Below are 18,193 nucleotides of genomic sequence, written 5' to 3' on the forward strand. Positions count from 1 at the left end.
CTAAATGCAATGAGTCTAGTGAATAAGGCAGATGAGCTGAGGGCACAGATTGACACATGGAAGTATGATTTTTAGCTATTACTGAAGCATGGCTTAGAGAGGGGCTGAAATAGCAGCTCAATGTTGATGATTACAGGGTTTTCAAATGAGATAGGGGATAAAAAAGGAGGTGGGTGGCAATATTGATTAAGGAAACAATTACAGCATAAGAAGGAATGATATGTTAGAGGGATCATCAGATGAGGTGATATGAGTTGAACTAAGGAACAAAAGAGGGGCAGTCACACTGCTGGGAGTGTATCACAGATCTCCAAACACTCTGAGGGAGATAGAAGAGCAAATTTGTGGGCAAATTTCTGACAAATACAGAACAGTTAGGCAGTAATTGTGAGGGATTTCAATTACCCTATTATTAACTGAGATACGGTCAGTGTAAAAGGTACAGAGGGCACAGAATTCCTAAACTGCGTTCAGGAGAATGTTTTAGCCAGTATGTGGCAAGCCTATCAAGGGGGTGGGGGTACAATTCTGGATTTAGCTTCAGGGAATGAAGTTGGACAGACGGAAGGAGTATCAGTGAGAGAGCACTTTTGTGGCAGTGATCATAATTCAGATAGGTTTAGCACAATTATAGAAAAGGACCAACAGTCATTTGGTAGTACAGAACTTGAGTATTGCTGAAACAGAAACATTTTGTCGAAGCTTTTTGTCTTGAATCCATCAGGACAATTCGCAAGAACACTAATGTAAGGGAAAGCAACAACTTTATACTGTATGAGAAGAGAGTGCTGATTGGTTGGCCAGTGAATTCTGATTGGTAGAGGTGTTGCCATGGAGGGAGGTGGTGGCGTAGTGGTATTGTCACTGGCCTAGTAACCCAGAGACCCAGGGTATTTCTCTGGGGACATGGGTTCAAATCCCACCACAGCAGAAGCTAGAATTTGAATTCAATTAATAAATATGGAATTAAAAAGCTAGTCTAATGATGGCCATGAAACCATTGTCAACTGTTGTAAAAATCCATCTTGTTCACTAATGTCCTTTAGGGAAAGAAATCTGCTGTCCTTACCTGGTCTGACCTACATGTGACTCCAGACCCAGAGCAATGTGGTTGACTCTTAAATGCCCTCTGAATTGGCCTAGCAAGCCACTCAGTTGTATCTAACCACTACGAAGTCAATAAAACAGAATGAAACTGGACGGACCACCTGGCATTGCCCTAGGCACTGGAAACGACAACAGTAAACCCAGCCCTGTCGACCTTGCAAAGTCCTCCTCCTTAACGTCTGGGGGCTTGTGCCAAGGTTGGGAGAGCTGTCCCACAGACTAGTCAAGAAACAGCCGGACATAGTCAGACTCACGGAATCATACCTTACGGACAATGTCCCAGACACTGTCATCACTATCGCCAGGTATGCCCTGTCCCACCGGCAAGACAGACCCAGCAGAGGTGGCGGCAGTCGGGAGGGGGTTGCCCTGGGAGTCCTCAACATCGGCTCTGGACCCCATGAAGTCTCATGGCATCAGGCCAAACATGGGCAAAGGAACCTCCCTCAGCTGATGAATCAGTATCCTCCATATTGATCACCACTTGGAGGAAGCACTGAGTGTGGCAAGGGTGCAAAATGTATTCTGGGTGGGGGACTTCAATGTCCGTCACCAAGAGTGGCTCGGTAGCACCACTGCTGGGCGAGTCCTAAAGGACATAGCTGCTAGACTGGGTATGCGGCAGGTGGTGAGGGAACCAACAAGAGGGAAAAACATACTTGACCTTGCCCTCATCAATCTGCCTGCCGCAGATGCATCTGTCCATGACAGTATTGGTAGGAGTGACCATCGCACAGTCGTTGTGGAGGCGAAGTCCCGCCTTCACATTGAGGATACCCTCCATCGTGCTGTGTGACACTATCACAGTGCTAAATGGGAAAGATTTCGAACAGATCTAGCAATACAAAACTGGGCATCCATGAGGCGCTGTGGGCCATCAGCAGCAGTGGAATTGTGCTCAACCACAATCTGTAACCTCATGACCTGGCATATTCCGCACTCTACCGTTACCATCAAGCCAGGGGACCAACTCTGTTTAATGAAGAGTGCAGGAGGGCATGCCAGGAGCAGCACCAGGCATACCTAAAAATGAGGTGTCAACCTGGTGAAGCTACAACACAGGATTACTTGTGTGCCAAACTGTGTAAGTAGCATTCGATACAGCTAAGCGATCCCATAACTTACGGATCAGATCTAAGCTCTGCAGTCCTGCCACATCCAGCCGTGAATGGTGGTGGATCATTAAACAACTAACTGGAGGAGGTGGCTCCACAAATATCCCCATCCTCAATGATGGGGGAGCCCAGCACATCAGTGCGAAAGATAAGGCTGAAACATTTGCAACAAACTGCAGCCAGAAGTGCTGAGTTGATGATCCATCTCGGCTCCTCCTGAAGTCCCCAGCATCACAGATGCCAGACTTCAGCCAATTCGATTCACTCCACGTGATATCAAGAAACAACTGAAGGCACTGGATACTGCAAAGACTATGGGCCCTGACAACATTCCAGCAATAGTACTGAAGACCTGTGCTCCAGAACTTGCCGCGCACCTAGCCTAGCTGTTCCAGTACAGCTACAGCACTGGCATCTATCCGGCAATGTGAAAAATTGCCCAGGTATGTCCTGTACACAAAAAGCAGGACAAGTCCAACCTGGCCAATTACCACCCCATCAGTCTACTCTCAATCATCAGTAAAGTAATGGAAGGTGTCATCGACAGTGCTATCAAGTGACACTTGCTTAGCAATAACCTGCTCAGTGACGCTCAGTTTGGGTTCCACCAGGGCCACTCAGCTCCTGACCTCATTAGAGCCTTGATTCAAACATGGACAAAAGAGCTGAACTCCAGAGGTGAGGTGAGAGCGACTGCCCTCGACATCAAGGCAGCATTTGACCGAGTATGGCATCAAGGAGCCCTAGCAAAACTGAGGTCAATGGGAATTCGGGGGAAAACCCTCCACTGGCTGGAGTCATACCTAGCGCAAAGGAAGATGATTGTGGTTGTTGGAGGTCAATCATCTGAGCTCCAGGACATCACTGCAGGAGTTCCTCAGGGTAGTGTCCTAGGCCCAACAATCTTTAGCTGCTTCATCAATTACCTTCCTTCAATCATAAGGTCAGAAGTGGGGATGTTCGCTGATGATTGCACAATGTTCCGCACCATTCACAACTCCTCAGATACTGAAGCAGTCCATGTAAAAATGCAGCAAGACATGGACAATATCCAGGCTTGGGCTGATAAGTGGCAAGTAACATTCATGGTTCACAAGTGCCAGGCAATGACCATCTCCAAGAAGAGAGAATCTAACCATCTCACCTTGACATTCAATGGCATTACCATCGCTGAATCCCCCACTATTAACATCCTAGGGGCTACCATTGACCAGAAACTGAACTGGAGTAGCCATATAAATACCGTGGCTACAAGAGCAGGTCAGAGGCTAGGAATCCTGCAGCATGTAACTCACCTCCTGACTCCCCAAAGCCTGTCCACCATCTGCAAGGCACAAGTCAGGAGTGTGATGGAATACTCTCCACTTGCCTGGATGGGTGCAGCTCCAACAACACTCAAGAAGCTTGACACCATCCCGAACAAAGCAGCCCGCTTGATTGGCACACCATGCACAAACATTCACTCCCTCCACCACCGACGCACAGTGTCAGCAGTGTGTATCATCTACAAGATGCAATGCATCAAGGCTCCTTAGACAGCACCTTCCAAACCGCGTCCTCTACCACCTGGAAGGATAAGGGTAGCAAATGCACGGGAACACCACCACCTGCAAGTTCCCCTCCAAGTCACACACCATCCTGACTTGGAACTATATCGCCGTTCTTTCACTGCCGCTGGGTCAAAATCCTGGAACTCCCTTCCTAACAGCACTGTGGGTGTACCTACCCCACATAGACTGCAGCGGTTCGAGAAGGCAGCTCACCACCACCTTCTCAAGGGCAATTAGGGATGGGCAATAAATGGTGGCCTAGCCAGCGACGCCCACTTTCTATGAATGAATATTAAAAAAATGCAACAGTTTATGGTGACTGACAGTTAACTGTCAAGCTTTGTTTGAAATTTAAACCAGGCAGCTTGACTCCGATTGGTCAAGGCATTGTGCTGAGGAATGAACCAGCGAATGGGTGTCACTTATTTAGCTGAAACAGGCGCAATATGTGTACACGGCTACATATATTAATACACAGGGCCCTGTTCTTTGTAGACAGAAAGAATATGTACACACATTGCGCTTGTTTCAGCTAAACAAAATACATGGCAGCCATTCGCTGGTTCATTCCTCAGGGCAATATCTTGACCAATCAGAGTCAAGCTTCCTGGTTTAAGTTTCAAACAAAATTTGGCCGTTAACAGTCAGTCATTGTAAACTGGTGCATTGTCCATGGCAATGCTTCTTCCAATCAGAGTCCACTTGCCAACCAATCAGCATTCTCTTCTCATACAGTATAAATTTGTTGCTTTCCCTTACATTGGTATTCTTGCAAATTGTCCTGATGAGTGCAAGTCGAAAAACTTCGACAAAATGTCTCTGTTTTCAGCAATACAAAAGGATAAAGATAAAATAGAAATAAAGGTTCTAAATTAGGGAAGGCCAATTTTACTCGGATGAGAAGCCATTTAGCAAAAGTCAACTGGAAACAACTACATTAACATAAACTGGTGTCAGAACAATGGGAGGCATTCAAGGGGATCAGGATAAAGAAGTTCCTACAAAGAAAAACGGTGGGACAGCCAAACCTAGTGGCCCCTGGATGACAATGTGCATGGAGCGTAAGATAAGGCAAAATGGGAAGCTTTGTCAGACACCGAGAGTGTAAAACTGCAGAAAACCTAGCAGTGTACAGAAAATGTAGGGGTGAAATTAAAGGGGAAATTAGGAAAGCAAGGAGAGGGCATGAAAAAATACTGACAAGCAAAATCAAGGAAAATACAAAGATGTTTTATAAGTACATAAACAGCAAGAGTATAACTAAGGAAAAAGTAGGGCTGATTAAGGACCAAAAAAGGTAACTTATGCGTGGAGGTGGAGGATGTGGGTAATGCAGTCTTCACAAAGGAGGGGAGCCAATGATGACATCATAGTTAAGGAGCAGCAGTGTGAAATACTGGATGGGATAAACGTTGTAAGAGAGGACGTAGTAAAGGATTTGACGTCTTTGAAAGTAGATAAATCACCAGGCCAGGATGAAATATATCCCAGGTTGTTCAAAGAAGCAAGGGAGAAAATTGTGGAGGCTCTGACCATCATATTTCAATCCTCTCTATCTACAGGAGTGGTGCCACAGGATTGGAGGAATGTCAATGATTTAGAAAGAGAGGAAGGATAATCCGAGTAATTATAGGCCAGTTAACTTAACTTCAGTTGTGGGCAAATTATTGGAATCTATTCTGAGGGACAGTAAAAACCTTCATTTAGAAAGGTATAGATTCATTGAGGAAAGTCAGCATGGATTTGTATCGGCTGGAATTTAGAAGAGTAAGAGGTGACTTGATTGAAACATATAAGATCCTGAGGGGTCTTGACAGGGTGGATGTGGAAAGGATGTTTCCCCTTGTGGGAGACTAGGAGTCACTGTTTAAAAATAAGGGGTCGCCCATTTAAGACAGAGATGAGGAGAAATCTTTTCTCACAGAGGGTCATGAGTCTTTGCTTCCACTAACTTTGGAGGAAGAGAGTTTCAGAGTCTTTAAATGTTTTTAAGGCAGAGGTAGATAGATTATTGATAAGCAAGGGGGTGAAAGGTTATTGGGGATAGGCGGGAATGTGGAGTCAAGGTTACAATCAGATCAGCCACGATCTTATTGAATGGCGAAGCAGGCTTGAGGGGCCGAGTGGCCTACTCCTACTCCGGATTCGTGTGTTCGTATGTTAAGGGAAGGTCATGTCTGACTAACTTGATTGAAGATTTTGAGGAGGTTGATGAGGGCAGTGCGGTGGATGTGGTATACATGGATTTTAGCAAAGCTTTTGACAAGGTCCCACGTGGCAGGCTGGTCAAAAAAGTGAAACCCTTGGGGCCTAAGGGAAAATGGCAAATTGGATCCAAAATTGACTTTGTAGCAGGAAGCAAAGTGTAATGCTTGAAGAGGTTTTTTGTGACTGGAAGGCTGTTACCAGTGAGACTCTGTAGGGCTCAATACTCAATCTATTGCTTTTTGTAGTTTACATTAATGATTTGGGCTCAAATGTAGAGAGCATGATAAAGAAGTTTGCAGATGATATAAAATTCGGCCGTGTGGTTGACAGTAAGGAGGAAAGTTTTAGACTGCAGCTAGATATAGATTGTCTGGTCAGTTTGGCAGCAAAGTGGAAAATGGAATTCAATCCAGAGAAGTGTGAGGTAATGCATTTTGGGAGGATTTCTTTATTCGTTCATGGGATGTGGGCGTTGCTGACTAGGATAGCATTTATTACCCATCCCTAATTGCCCTTGAACTCAGGGCTTGCTCAGCCAAATCAGAGGGCATTTAAGAGTCAGCCACATTGCTGTGGGTCTGGCGTCACATCTAGGCCAGACTAGGTAAGGACAACAGATTTCCTATCCTAAAGGGGCAGGTGGGTTTTTTACAACAACTGACAATGGTTTTGTGGGCATCATTAGACTATCTTTTATTAAATTCTAGATTTATTAATTGAATTTAAATTCCCCTTTCTGCTGTGGTGGGATTTGAACCCATCTACCTAGAGCAATACTCTGAGTCTCTGGGTTATTAGTCCACTGACAATACCACTACACCATCACCTCCCCTCACTGAGCAGTGTTGAGGAACAGAGGGACCTTGGAGTGTATGCTCACAGATCCTTAAAGATAGCAGGACAGGTCGATAAGGTGGTTAAAAATGCATATGGCATGGTTTCATTTATTAGCTGAGGCATTGAATATAGGAGCAGGGAGGTTATGCTAGAACTGTATAAAACACTAGTTAGACCATAGCTTCAGTCCTGCCTATGATTCTGCTCACCACATTACAAGAAAGAAGTAATTGCAATGGAGAGGATGCAGAGGAGATTTATGAAGATATTAGTCATAGAGTTATACAGCACAGAAACAGGCCCTTTGGCCCATCGTGTCCATGCTGGCCGATAAGCACCTAACTATTCTAATCCCATTTTCCAGCTCTTGGCCTGTAGCCTTGTAAGCTACATTTCAGGTACTCATCTAAATACTTCTTAAATGTTGTGAGGGTTCCTGCCTCTACCACCTCTTCAGGCAGTGTGTTCCAGATTCCAAACACCCTCTGGGTGAAATTTTTTTTTCTCAAATCCCCTGTAAACCTCCTGCCCTTTACCTTACATCTGTGTCCCCTGGTTATTGATCCCTCCGCTAAGGGAAAAAGTTTCTTCCTATCTAATCTATCAATGCCCCTCATAATTTTGTACACCTCAATCATGTCCCCCCTCAGCCTTCTCTGCTCTAAGGAAAACAACCCTAGCCTTTTCAGTCTCTCTTCATAGCTGAAATGCTCCAGCCCAGGCAAAATCCTGGTGAATCTCCTCTGCACCCTCTCCAGTGCAATCACATTCTTCCTATAGTGTGGTGCCCAGAACTGTACAGAATTCTCCAGCTGTGGCCTAACTAGCGTTTTATACAGCTCCATCATAACCTCTCTGCTCTTATATTCTATGCTAATAAAGGCAAGTATCCCATATGTCTTCCTAACCACCTTATCTACCTGTGCTGCTGCCTTCAGTGATCTATAGACACATATGCCAAGGTCCCTCTGATCCTCTGTACTTCCTAGGGTCCTACCATCCATTGTATATTCCCTTGCCTTGTTAGTCCTCCCAAAATGCATAACCTCACTTCTCAGGATTAAATTCCATTTGCCACTGCTACGCCCATCTATATCGTCCTGTAATCTAAGGCTTTCCTCCTCACTATTTACGACACCACCAATTTTCATGTCATCTGCAAACTTACTTATCATACCTCCTATATTCACGTCTAAATCATTAATGTACACTACAAACAGCAAGGGTCCCAGCACCGATATCTGCAGTGCACCACTGGTCACAGGCTTCCACTCACAAAAACAACCCTCGACCATCACCCTCTGCCTCCTGCCACTAAGCCAATTTTGGATCCAATTTGCCAAATTGCCCTGGATCCCATGGGCTCTTACCTTCTTAACCAATCTCCCATGCGGGACCTTATCAAAAGCCTTACTAAAGTCCATGTAGACTACATCAACTGCTTTACCCTCTTCTACATACCTAGGCACCTCATCGAAAAATTCAATCAAGTTAGACACGATTTCTCCCTGACAAAGCCGTGCTGACTATCCCTGATTAATCCCTGCCTCTCCAAGTGGAGATTAATCCTGTCCCTCAGAATTTTTTCCAATATTTTCCCAACCACTGATGTTGCCAGGACTGGAAAATTTTAAAGTATCACAGAATTGTTCAGTGCAGAAGGAGGTTATTCGTCTCATCATGTCTGCATCGGCTCTCCTATTGAGCATTTCACCTCATGTCACTCCCCCACCTTCTCCCCGTAACGCTGCACATTCTTCCTTTTCATACAACTGTCTAATTCCATTTTGAGTGCTTCAATTGAACCTGCTTCACCACACTTTCAGGCAGTGCATTCATTTTAGCTATGTGGAAGGATTGGATACGGTGGGGTTGTTTTCCCTTGGAACAGAGGAGGCTGAGGGGTGAGTTAATTGAGGTGTATAAAATTATTAGGGGCCTTGATAGAGTCAATTAGGATGGCCAATTTACCTTAGCAGAGGGGTCAAAAACCAGGGGGCATAAATTTAAAGTAATTGGTAGAAGGAATGGAAGGGAGATGATACATTTTTTCAACCAGAGGGTGGGGACCTAGAACTCAATGCCTGAAGGGATAGTCGAGGCAGAAACTTTTCCCACTTTATAAAAGTACTTTGATATCTACTGAAAGGGCTTTGACCTGCAGGGCTGTGGACCTCGTGCAGGAAGTTGGAATTGGCTGGGTAGCTCTTCATCTACCATCAGGGTCACGATGGGCTGAATGGCCTCCTTCTGTGTTGTAAATTTTCTATGATTTCTAGGAAATAGGAACAGACTGAAACGGTGGTTGCTGGGTCTGGAGGTGCATGTTAGTAACGTGTATTTCTTAATAAATGATTATCAAGCTGTGCAAAGATTGGCTCCAGTTCTGTCCTTCACCATCTGGCTTTCTGGTAGCAGAAAATGGTTTAGTTTGGTTTAGTTTAGTTTAGAGATACAGCACTGAAACAGGCCCTTCGGCCTACCGAGTCTGTGCCGACCATCAACCACCCATTTATACTAATCCTACACTAATTCCATATTCCTACCACATCCCCACCTGTCCCTATATTTCCCTACCACCTACCTATACTAAAGGTAAATTGGCCATTAACCTGCAAGTCTTTGGCATGTGGGAGGAAACCGGAGCACCCGGAGGAAACCCACACAGACACAGGGAGAACTTGCAAACTCCACACGGGCAGTACCCGGAATTGAACCCGGGTCGCTGGAGCTGTGAGGCTGCGGTGCTAACCACTGCGCCTCTGTGCCGCCCCTATGTCTGAAGCTAAAGGTTGGAAGGTCAGCTGAAATCCTATTGGCCATTATGGAAAATGGCAGAAAGCAAGGCCAGGATTTGCAAGCGCCCGTGGGGGTGAGAACGGGAGTGGGGACACTTTGAAAATTGCACACCCGGATGGCATGTCAGTTTTCTGACAGTTATGGGACGCAATGGTATTTTCAAAGCGAGGGTGGGAAGCCGGAAATCGACTCACCTCCAATTAATGGCCTAATGTGTTCCTTGAGGAGCTTGTTAACAGGCCAGGAAGGGCTAGAAGGAGATTTTCAAATTGCAAATCGCCAAACCTGAACAGTTGGTGAACGTTAGTGCATAGCTGTCGGGTTCAATGGAGAAAGCAATTAAGTAATTTTTTTGCATGAGGAAAAATGTTTACGATGAGGCGTTTTTGTGTGAAATTGGACATCGTGCTTTTCAGTTCTCTATGCAGTGAGGCTGCTAGCTCTCTGATAACTGCCTCCCCTCTTCTGTAAGACAGCGACAGGTCCTGGCATGGCAGCCATTTGCCTTTGATGATTGTGCTCAGCAGGTAGCTCCTGCCTCTTGCAGACTACAGCACCACTAACTGAGTGCCAAGCTCACTGTCGGCCCAATTAGAGCATCTACATTTGAAGATTGAGTCGCGCGAGTGGCACAGACGCAGCGTGGGGTTGGGACCCAGAAATTATCCAGGTGTCAGGTTCCTGACTCCGGATTGAAAATCAAGCCCCAAAGTGTAAATTGTCCAAATTACCTTCCAATATTCTCAGCATCTGAACGATATGACCAGTGGAAGAATGAGGTGGATATGCGAACATGAGTCACGTGCCTACCAAAGAGAGAACAGGGTATGGCCTTGGCATTTTTGCTTCCTACAAGAAGTAACTTCAGAAGTAAAGTATTTTCTGAGTTGGATGCCTGTCAGTTGGATATGGAACAAGGTTTGGATCTTCTATCAGAGTTTTCAGATGAAATCTACAAGAAGGATGATCTGTTAAGTGCCTATAAGGCATGGTCATAAGTTTGATAGATTTCAGAAAACAGGTAGTTATTCCATGGAAGAATATATCATGGACTTTAACAGATTGTATGAAAAATTGGCAAAATTCAATTTGGGGATCCCTGTTTCAATATTAGCATTCAAGTTACTGGATTGTGCTGAACTGTCAGGCAGGCAGCTGGTTCTATCTGGTGTTTGGTTCTCAGAGAAGCAGACCCTGTTGGATCAGATGTCTGCTGCCTTAAAAAAAAAATTATGGGGAAAGTCATTTTCTTCAGCCTTCATGCAACAAATGAGACTGTCTGCAGTGCCACAAAGAATAGAGGACTCAATGATTACCAAATTTCAAAATAGTCCATATACAGGATGCAGATATCCACACAAGATTAAAGACAGGCAGAATGAGGATGAAAGCACCTTTAGTAGATCTGGCTATTACAACAGAAAGTAAAATTAGAATAACAATAATGGGTGAATGAATCCCAGGAATGCCCAAGGAACAGTTAAGAAGTGCTTCAGGTGTGACTCAAGGTATCATTATGTGATGAACTACCCAAAGTGGAGAAGCAGGGTTCTTGAAATGACACATGATACAGAGAATTCTGAGGCAGAAGAGGAAGATAATGATGTATCCGAACAAATTATAGTGGTCACAAGGAGTTTTAGTCCTGTGATAATTGTGTTAGTCACGGACTCCTTTAACCATGCACTACTATATAGTGCTTGTACTTCAACAGTATGTGGAACAGGTTGGTTAAACTGTTGGGCTGAATTTTATTCTGGCGACAGGAGTCCCGGCGGCAGGCTGGAAGGTGGGGGGGGGGGGAGAAGACCCCGTCTTGGCCCTCTGTCAGACCCTGTTGCATTCCAAGGTGGGTAAGGGATGGCCTCTCGCCTCTAAAGCTGCCGGCCAATCAGAAGGTTGGCAGCTCTGCAGTAATGGCAGTGCCTCTAGGAGTGGTGGCCACTGCCGGTGCTACAGGAGCCCCTGCCGCACTGAGGACGTCGGAGACCCTGGGAGAGGTAAGTGGGGTTGCTGTCACTGGGGCCATTTAGCTAGGCCCCGGTGATGGGGTGGGAGGATATCTTCCCGGTGGGTTGGCGATCTCCACCTGGGGGGGGGGTCCTCCAGGTGCCCTGGATTGCCCCCAAAGGAGGGACCCCCCCCTCCATCCCTCGACCCTGCTAGAGGCTACCAGGTTTTACCTGGCGGTGTCTCCCGGCAGCAGTGGACCTCTCTGCCTTGTATTAAATTGAGGCGGAGGCGAGAAGTTGAATGGGATGAGCACTCAGACCAGACCAAATGCCAGTTTTGATTCATTGGACTTAAGTACTACGATGAAACACCCAAAAGTAGAGAATATTTAAAGGGCTAATAAAACATGAAGAAAATTAAACCTGGATAAATGAATACTTAAGCTCCCATCGTTAAGTGATCCAAAGAATGTGAAAGTAATCAATTTTAGTGATGTTTCACATGCTAAACTTCCTGATGGGTATTCTATGGCAGCTGGTTTCATATTATTTCTGATGGATGAGAATTGGGAATGTTGTCCTTTCGCTTGGGAAGCTAAGAGAATAAAAAGGGTTGTTAAAAGTACTCTGGCTGCCAAAATACTGACTCTTGTGGAGGCAGTGCATATAGGATTCTATTTGTCAAATATTTTAAGTGAGATTCTGTACAATGGGCATGCTGAAGTTAGTAGACCCATTAAATATTATGTAGATAATCATTCCTTGTGGGATAATGTGCACTCTAGTAAAAATGTGAGTGAGAAAAGGTTACGGATTGATCTTTCTGGCTTGAAACAAATGCTGGAGAGAAAGGAAGTCTCTAAAATTAAATGAGTGGATGCGAGTCATCAACTATCTGATTGTTTTACAAAAAGAAATGCATGGCTGAAGATATTGTTAGGGCTGCTAGAGGAGGGGTGTCTCACAATATAATGCTTTGTACAGAACATGGAGGTTTTTGATATAATTTGTTTTGAAATTTTTGTTGTACATATTACCTTTAGTTGTTATTTAAAGAGAGAATGGAATCTGTTAATTGTTTAATTGTACGCAGGTAGTGGGCATTAACTGGGGATTCACTTGTGCTCCTGTAAATGGGAACAGAAAAACTGGATGGGTTAGGAGGTGCATGCTTATAAATGTGTATCTCTGTAAATAAATGCTTATAAATGTGTATAAAGATTGGCTCCAAATCTATTTTTCACCACCTAGCTTTCTGGAATATAATACAGTATTCAGTTTCATAATAAATTTTCGGAAAAAAATTTATTCTAAACCATTCAAAATGTACCTATTAGTGTCCTTGCACCCAAAAGTTCCAGTTTAATTTTTGGAACCTCCTTGAAGCCCAATATTGAGCACAATTAGCGGAAACTCACCATGGTGATCATTCATCCTGGGAATTTGGCCAGTTTTCTGGGTAGGGCCTGCTTCTAGCCCAAAAAGATCCCAGAACCTCAAGTAACACTGAATCCAATTTGTGCTTAAAATTCTGTGATCATTTGTGCTAGTTCGACTGAGATTGGGTTGAAAAACCAGGACAATCAAATGGAAACTTCAGGCCGTGATTTATTTCAGACTGGGAGTCATTGGTTGTTTACTTTTTATCACCTCCTGGCCTCTTTGTTTCAGGGAGGCAGAAAACGTTGAGAAAAGAAGGAACAGAACAAGTGTTTCGTGCTAAAAGAATTATCTGTCACCGCAGTTACAACAGCTCAACCTTTGAATTTGACATTGCGTTGTTGGAACTCCCACGTAAAGTGACAATAACAGACTATGTGATGCCAATCTGTCTACCAGAAAACTCCATCCCAACTTTACATCCAGGTACATTGGGAATATCTTGTCAGTAAACCCGGAGGACCATTGGAGCGTGCTTAGTACCCTCTTGGCCCACTTGTCACTTCTATATCTTCCAACAGCTATGACGGTGATCAGGAGGGAAACCCAGCCTGACCTGTTCTCTGTCCCTAATGGGAGGGCCTTTATCCTGTCCTATATTCAACAGGGGCAAGGGGCACAACCAGTAGCTTTCAAGAGGTTGTATTTTAGACAGGATATACTTTGCTCAGCTAACCAACCATGTCTCTGCCAATATTACCTCCAGGGAGTTAATGAGAAAGGATCATTAATTCAAAATTGTCACTAAGGCTGTGCAGAGAGGGGTGACGAAGTATTTCTGTACACAGAGGGTTAATGGAGTGTGGAATTACAGGAGGGAACCGTGTTAAGCAGGTTTGAGGAAATCATGGGCAATTCTGTGAATGTGATCGATTTAGGTTATTTAGAACTTGTCACACAAGTGATTTATCCACAGAGCAGCAACTATCTGGACTTGGAAATATATTGGCTATTCCTTTATTGTCACTGGGTCAAAATTCTGGAATTCTCTCCCTAACAGCACTTTGGGACTGCAGCGGTTCAAGAAGGCAGCTCACCACCACCTTCTCAAGGGCAATTAGGGATGGGTTACTGACCCGAAACGTTAACTCTGCTTCTCTTTCCACAGATGCTGCCAGACCTGCTGAGTGGTTGCAGCATTTCTTGTTTTTATTTCAGATTTCCAGCATCCGCAGTATTTTGCTTTTATTATATGGGAAATAAATGTTGGCCTTGCCAGTGACACCCACATCCCATGAATGAATGAAAGAACAATGTATGTTGTGTTAATAAGATACACCTGTTTGAATGTCTGGTTTTAGCAGGCAATTGTGGTCCTAATTGGTGGTTACCATCGTTTGAATTTACCTGGACGATTTGCCTGAACCAGCCAGTGGCAGTTTTAACCCTCAGTGCTGATTAGATGCAGTTTTCCTGGAGTAGTTTATGTGGCTCCTCACACCCACTTTCACGGACTCATAACAGCAGATTCCAGGATGGCTCAGGGACCGAGGGAGAGGGCACACAGACTCTCAGACACAGCACTGGAGGTCCTGGTGGTGGAGGTCTAGAGGAGCAGGGACGTCCTGCACCCACAGGGTGGAACGGAGTCCATCTCACCCTCCTGCAGTAGCTGGTGCTGCTCTGCCTGCCCTCATGTCCTCCTCCCATTCCTCCTGCAGACCAAGGGGGCTCCTAGCAAGATGCCCATGACCAAGGAAACCCTTTCTCCTGGTGACAGCACTCACACTCTCTTTAGGTGAAGTTCTCTGAGACTTTCCAGAATAAGTGTTGATAGAGTGTTTGTGAAGACTTGACAAAATGTCCCAGAAAGTCTCCCAATGGGTTTCAAAAATCCTCTTCAAACTTCCAGCTGCAAGTGAACAGTAAAAGGTGAGATTCCTTTAGGAAGTGCTCGGAATTCTCAGCAATGACTAGTTTATTCCCAATTAACTGGTTGCTGTTGGGAGAGGGCATTAGGACAAGCGCCAGCCAGCAAAATGCCGTGCAGCCTCTTTAACGAACACAAGCAGGTAATATAAGTGTCAGTCAGCCCCTTAACATGCCTCAGGGCAGCCATTTCTAGCACAAGTTTCAGCTTCTTTACCAAGATGGCATCTTGCACTAATTGTGGCGAAACCCAGTGTTTCAACTTAAGAACCCACCTTGGAGGCTCTTCAGCGCCTGAATGTCTTTGGTAGCCTTCCATCTCACGAGACGAAGGTTTGTGCCTTGATAGTCAACTCCATGTTAAACATAGCCTGATGTTGTTCAGGAGCCCCACTCTGGCATGGCAGTCTCTGCTGTGTTTGCTGCAGATGAAGGCAGTGGGCTGAGAAGGTGCAGGATTCACTGGCCTCTGTTTTCTCTGGGCCCTCTTCTCAGCCAGCTGAGCTTTCCGTTTCTCCTCGCCTCTTCCAATTCCCCTCCAAACTGTCAGCCTCCAGAGGTCACGGCCGTCAGCGACTGTCTTCCTGTTGTCTGTGTCGATGCCCACCATCTTCATATCTCACTTGCAGGTATCCTTGTAGCAGAGTTATGGATGTCCAGCAGGTCGTGACCCAGTGGCCAGTTCAAGGTACAGAAGGTCATTTGAGTATACGATGAACATGGCTGAGCCAGCAGAGACGTCGTTGATTTAGCAATGAGTGTCTGCTGATGGAATTAGCATGCTCCAAGACCTCAGAGTTGGTGACCTTGTCGCTCCAAGAGATGCTGAGGATAAGTCTGAGACAGTGACGGTGGAAACTGTTGAACCTTTTCTCCTGCCTAGCATTTGTTATCCAGGTCTCACTACTGTAAAGGAGTGCACTGAGGATGCAGTCTTGATAGACTTACAGTTTGGTGTTCTCTGTCAGGTTGCTGTTGTTCCACACTCTCTTACTCAGCTTGCAGCTTTTGCAATGCGCATGTTGATTACAGCGTCAAGTGACAGATTGCTGGTGATTGTGGAGCCTAGATATGTGACTTATCAACAAACCCCAGCGTCACATTGTCAATGCTAATTGATGGCGGTGTGACAACGTCCTGGACCATAATATTTGTCCTCACGACGCTGTTGGTCAAATCAAACTCTTTATAGATGTGAGAGTGTCTGTCCATTTGCTGTTGAAAGTGTTCCTCGGTATGGAATGCTAGCGCGGCATCATCAGTGTAGAGCAACTCTGTGATGAGAACTTGGCGCACGTTTGTCTTGGATCTCAGGCAGGCAAGGCTGAACAGTTTTGAATCAGTTCTGGAATATAAGTAGACACTCACTGTAGATGAAATGAAGGCATATGACTGCAGCAACATGGGCTAAACCAGTGGATCGACTTAAGCCCCCACCTTGGCTAACTTGGTGGCCCTTTAGTGTCTGAAGAAACTGTTGAAAATCACCCCGCTAATCACCCCCACTGTCCTACAAATTTGATGAGTTTTTTTGAAGAAGTGGCTCGGATTGTGGATGAGGGAAATCCAATAGACACTGTCTACCTGGACTTTCAGAAAACCTTTGATAAGGTTCCTTACACTAGGTTACTTCACAAAATGGATATGAGCAGCAATTTGATTTTTAAAAATTCATTTGTGGGATGTGGGCATTGCTGGCTAGGCTGTCATTTATTGCCCATCCCTAATTGCCCTTGAGAAGGTGGTGGTGAGCTGCCTTCTTGAACCGTTGTAGTCTATCTGCTGTAGGTACACCCACAGTGCTGTTAGGAAGGGAGTTCCAGGATTTTGACCCAGTGACAGTGAAGGAATGGTGATATAGTTCCAAGTCAGGATGGTGTGTGACTTGCAGGGAACTTGCAGGTGATGGTGTTCCCATGCATCTGCTGCCCTTGTTCTTCTCGGTGGGCGAGGTCGTGGGTTTGGAAAGTGATCTATGAGGGAGTAAAGGGTTATGGGGGGCAGGCAGGAAAGTGGAGTTAAGGCCACAATCAGATTAGCCATGATCTTACTGAATGGCGGAACAGTCTTGAGAACAAAGAACAGTACAGCACAGGAACAGGCCATTCGGCCCTCCAAGCCTGCGCCAATCTTGATGCCTGCCGAAACTAACACCTTCTGCACTTCCGGGGCCCATATCCCTCTATTCCCTTCCTATTCATATATTTGTCATGATGTCTTTTAAACGTCACTATCGTATCTGCTTCCACCACCTCCCCTGGCAGCAAGTGAGGGGCCAAATGGCTCCTATTTCTAATGTTCTTATAAGGTGTTGTCGAAGGAGGCTTGCCGAGTTGCTGCAGTGCATCTTGTAGATGGTACACACTGTGCGTTGGTGGTGGAGGGAGTGAATGTTGAAGGTTGTGGATGGGGTGCTGATCAAGTGGACTGCTTTGTCCTGGATGGTGTCAAGCCTCTTGAATGTTGTTGGAGCTGCACAATCCAGGCAAGGTTTGCAGGATTAGAACTTGCCTGCTGAGCCAGGAGGCAGGTTATTAGCAGTGACCCCAGGTATTAGAGCCATTAGGGTGTCCAGTTACGAATATGCTGCAATCATGGTCAATCATGAATATGCTGCTGGCTTGGTCTTTTCCTGCCATCATTTTCATATGCCAGGCTAGTTGACCTTGAGGGAATCATATGGCACTCCGAATTGTGACCAGTGTTGTCCTCGCCCACCCAGAGATCGTAGGCCAACTGCTGCAGCCCTAGTATTGTGCTTGTTGAATTCATCGCAACTCCCATTGGGGATTGACGCTGGACCTGCCCGGGATTGTAGGCTTCATTTTCCCCACCAGGCTGTGTTCTCTTCCATCAGGGAGCTGCTGGGTCTTTCTGTTTAAGCAGTTGGTGCACTCTGGATACTAAAACTCTACATTGTTTTGTTTTGAAGGTGATATGGTGATAGTTAGTGGATGGGGAAAACAGTTCCTGCATTCGATTCCAGAAACTCTGATGGAGGTAAGTTTTTCATTGACAAGATATAGAGCACGGTGTGCAGCACTTCAGCTCTTCAGTGTTTTTCCTGACAGAGTAGTGGATCTGTGGGACAGAATCCCAGCAAAAGTATCTGGCTTGGTGACAGGACTGGTTGGAATGGTTAATAGAGAGGCAGACCAGTGGGGAGGATAAATGGAGCAGGCAGGAGCAGCAGTGAGGGGCGGAGCAACAGGGAGAGGTGGTGCAGCAGGAGCAGTGGCGAAGGGCGGAGCAACAGTGAGAGGTGGAGCAATGGGAGCAACAGTGAGGGGCGGAGCAGCGGTGAGGGGCGGAGCAG

General features: G+C 45.5%; 1 protein-coding gene across 5 annotated transcripts in view; it reads left to right on the top strand.

The window, feature by feature from the left end:
• masp1 (MBL associated serine protease 1) overlaps positions 1-18,193 on the top strand; it is a 354,556-nt gene that overhangs the window by 304,795 nt on the left and 31,568 nt on the right. For 4 of the 5 annotated variants that reach the window (XM_068042858.1, XM_068042861.1, XM_068042860.1 and 1 more), the window contains 2 exons: positions 13,240-13,434; positions 17,810-17,877. In XM_068042858.1, coding sequence (XP_067898959.1) covers positions 13,240-13,434; positions 17,810-17,877 — 263 coding nt within the window. The remainder of the gene's footprint in view (positions 1-13,239; positions 13,435-17,809; positions 17,878-18,193) is intronic. The other variant, XM_068042863.1, reaches the window with a different exon arrangement.

This window comes from Heterodontus francisci, chromosome 11 (genome assembly GCF_036365525.1).
Source record: "Heterodontus francisci isolate sHetFra1 chromosome 11, sHetFra1.hap1, whole genome shotgun sequence".
In the NCBI taxonomy this organism is placed as follows: Eukaryota; Metazoa; Chordata; class Chondrichthyes; order Heterodontiformes; family Heterodontidae; genus Heterodontus; species Heterodontus francisci.